The sequence below is a fragment of the Monoraphidium neglectum genome (genome assembly GCF_000611645.1).
Source record: "Monoraphidium neglectum strain SAG 48.87 unplaced genomic scaffold scaffold02165, whole genome shotgun sequence".
Lineage (NCBI taxonomy): Eukaryota > Viridiplantae > Chlorophyta > Chlorophyceae > Sphaeropleales > Selenastraceae > Monoraphidium > Monoraphidium neglectum.
The window spans coordinates 862-2,077 of NW_014011463.1; the positions used below are offsets into that span (position 1 = coordinate 862).

General features: G+C 59.9%; 1 protein-coding gene across 1 annotated transcript; it reads right to left on the bottom strand.

The window, feature by feature from the left end:
- Positions 1 to 109: 109 nt before the first annotated feature.
- Positions 110 to 820, bottom strand: MNEG_10062 (hypothetical protein; the record flags this gene model as incomplete). The annotated part of the gene is made up of 1 exon (XM_014041463.1): positions 110 to 820. The coding sequence occupies one exon, from the start codon at positions 818 to 820 to the stop codon at positions 110 to 112; it is 711 nt and encodes a 236-aa protein (XP_013896917.1).
- Positions 821 to 1,216: the final 396 nt, after the last annotated feature.

A 1,216-nucleotide genomic window follows, 5' to 3' on the forward strand; every position in this document is an offset into this window, starting at 1 on the left:
TCCCCACTGATTGCAGCTTAGCACTCCGCTGCGCTCAGAGAAGTCCACCATTGTGTATGTGACTACCCGCGTCCAGAGCTTGTACAGAGTGTTTTCCAGGCCCACCCGTCTATAGTTTGTAAGGTCCATGAAGTAGCACTGTCTCGCTCCGTTTCCATGCATCTGGCGTGTGCCCCGCAGCCCACATCAGCTGCATCAAGGCGTGCAGCGCTTCGTGACCCGCTTGCGGGAGTGCCTGCAGCACCTCGTTGACGACGCCGTCAGGCCCTGGGGCCTTGCCACGCGCCAGCGTGCGAATGCATGCGTGGTAGGCCGCCACGTCTGCGACGTTTTTGTGCAGCCAGCGCCGACGGCCAGGGCCCGTTTGGTCAGGGGCCAGGAGTTTGAACGCATCAGTTTGGTTCGGCGCCTCAAATGGGTATTTCCTCGGTGCCTCTGCAGGCAGGTACTTCCCAGTTTTGCTGTCGCGCGGGGCAGCCACCTTTTGGGACATGAAGTCTGTCACTATGCCTATTATCTCCTCAGGGTTGGTTGTGTTTTTGCCAGTGGCGGGGTTGTGCAGCACCCTCAGAGCTGCCTCGGGGCGCTCTCCAGCGGTGCCAAAGACTATCTTGTTGCCCACCCGGGGGCGTTGCGCCACGAGCTTGATCATCTGGTTTCTCCTAGCTGTGGCCTCTTCCCGAGACTGCTCCTTGGACATGGCCTCCATCTCCTTTTTGAGTTTTGCATTCAGGGCAATCAGCTCCTCTCGTGTCGGCTTGTCTGACCCCTCACGACTTGTTGGGTCGGGCGGGTGGGTCACCCCTGCACTCCCTTTCATGGCTGCGAGCGCCGAGAGCACCTCTGCTGGCAGCACGCTGCACGCACCCCGGTGGTGTTTTGCCAGCGTCTTTCGCATTTCGGCCATGCGGCGCCACTGCTTCGCTGGCCCCCGCGGCTTGAAGTGTTTGCCCCCAGGGTTGGTCATTTTTGTGGTGCAGGTGACTATGGCCAGCGCCTGTGCCTTTTGTAAAATGTCACACATCTTTGCTGACACCTGGTCAATCCATTGGTGTGCTGGTGCGCCCTGGATGGTCGCCAGCCTATGCCGTTCTCCAGGGTCCTTCTGCAGAAGGTACGCGTTGTGCGGGTCCAAGTCTTTCTCCCGCGCGTTGAGGAGCTCTGCTTGCAGGTCAGCGAGCTCCGGCCCAAGCTTTTCCCTCAGTGCTTGAGTCAG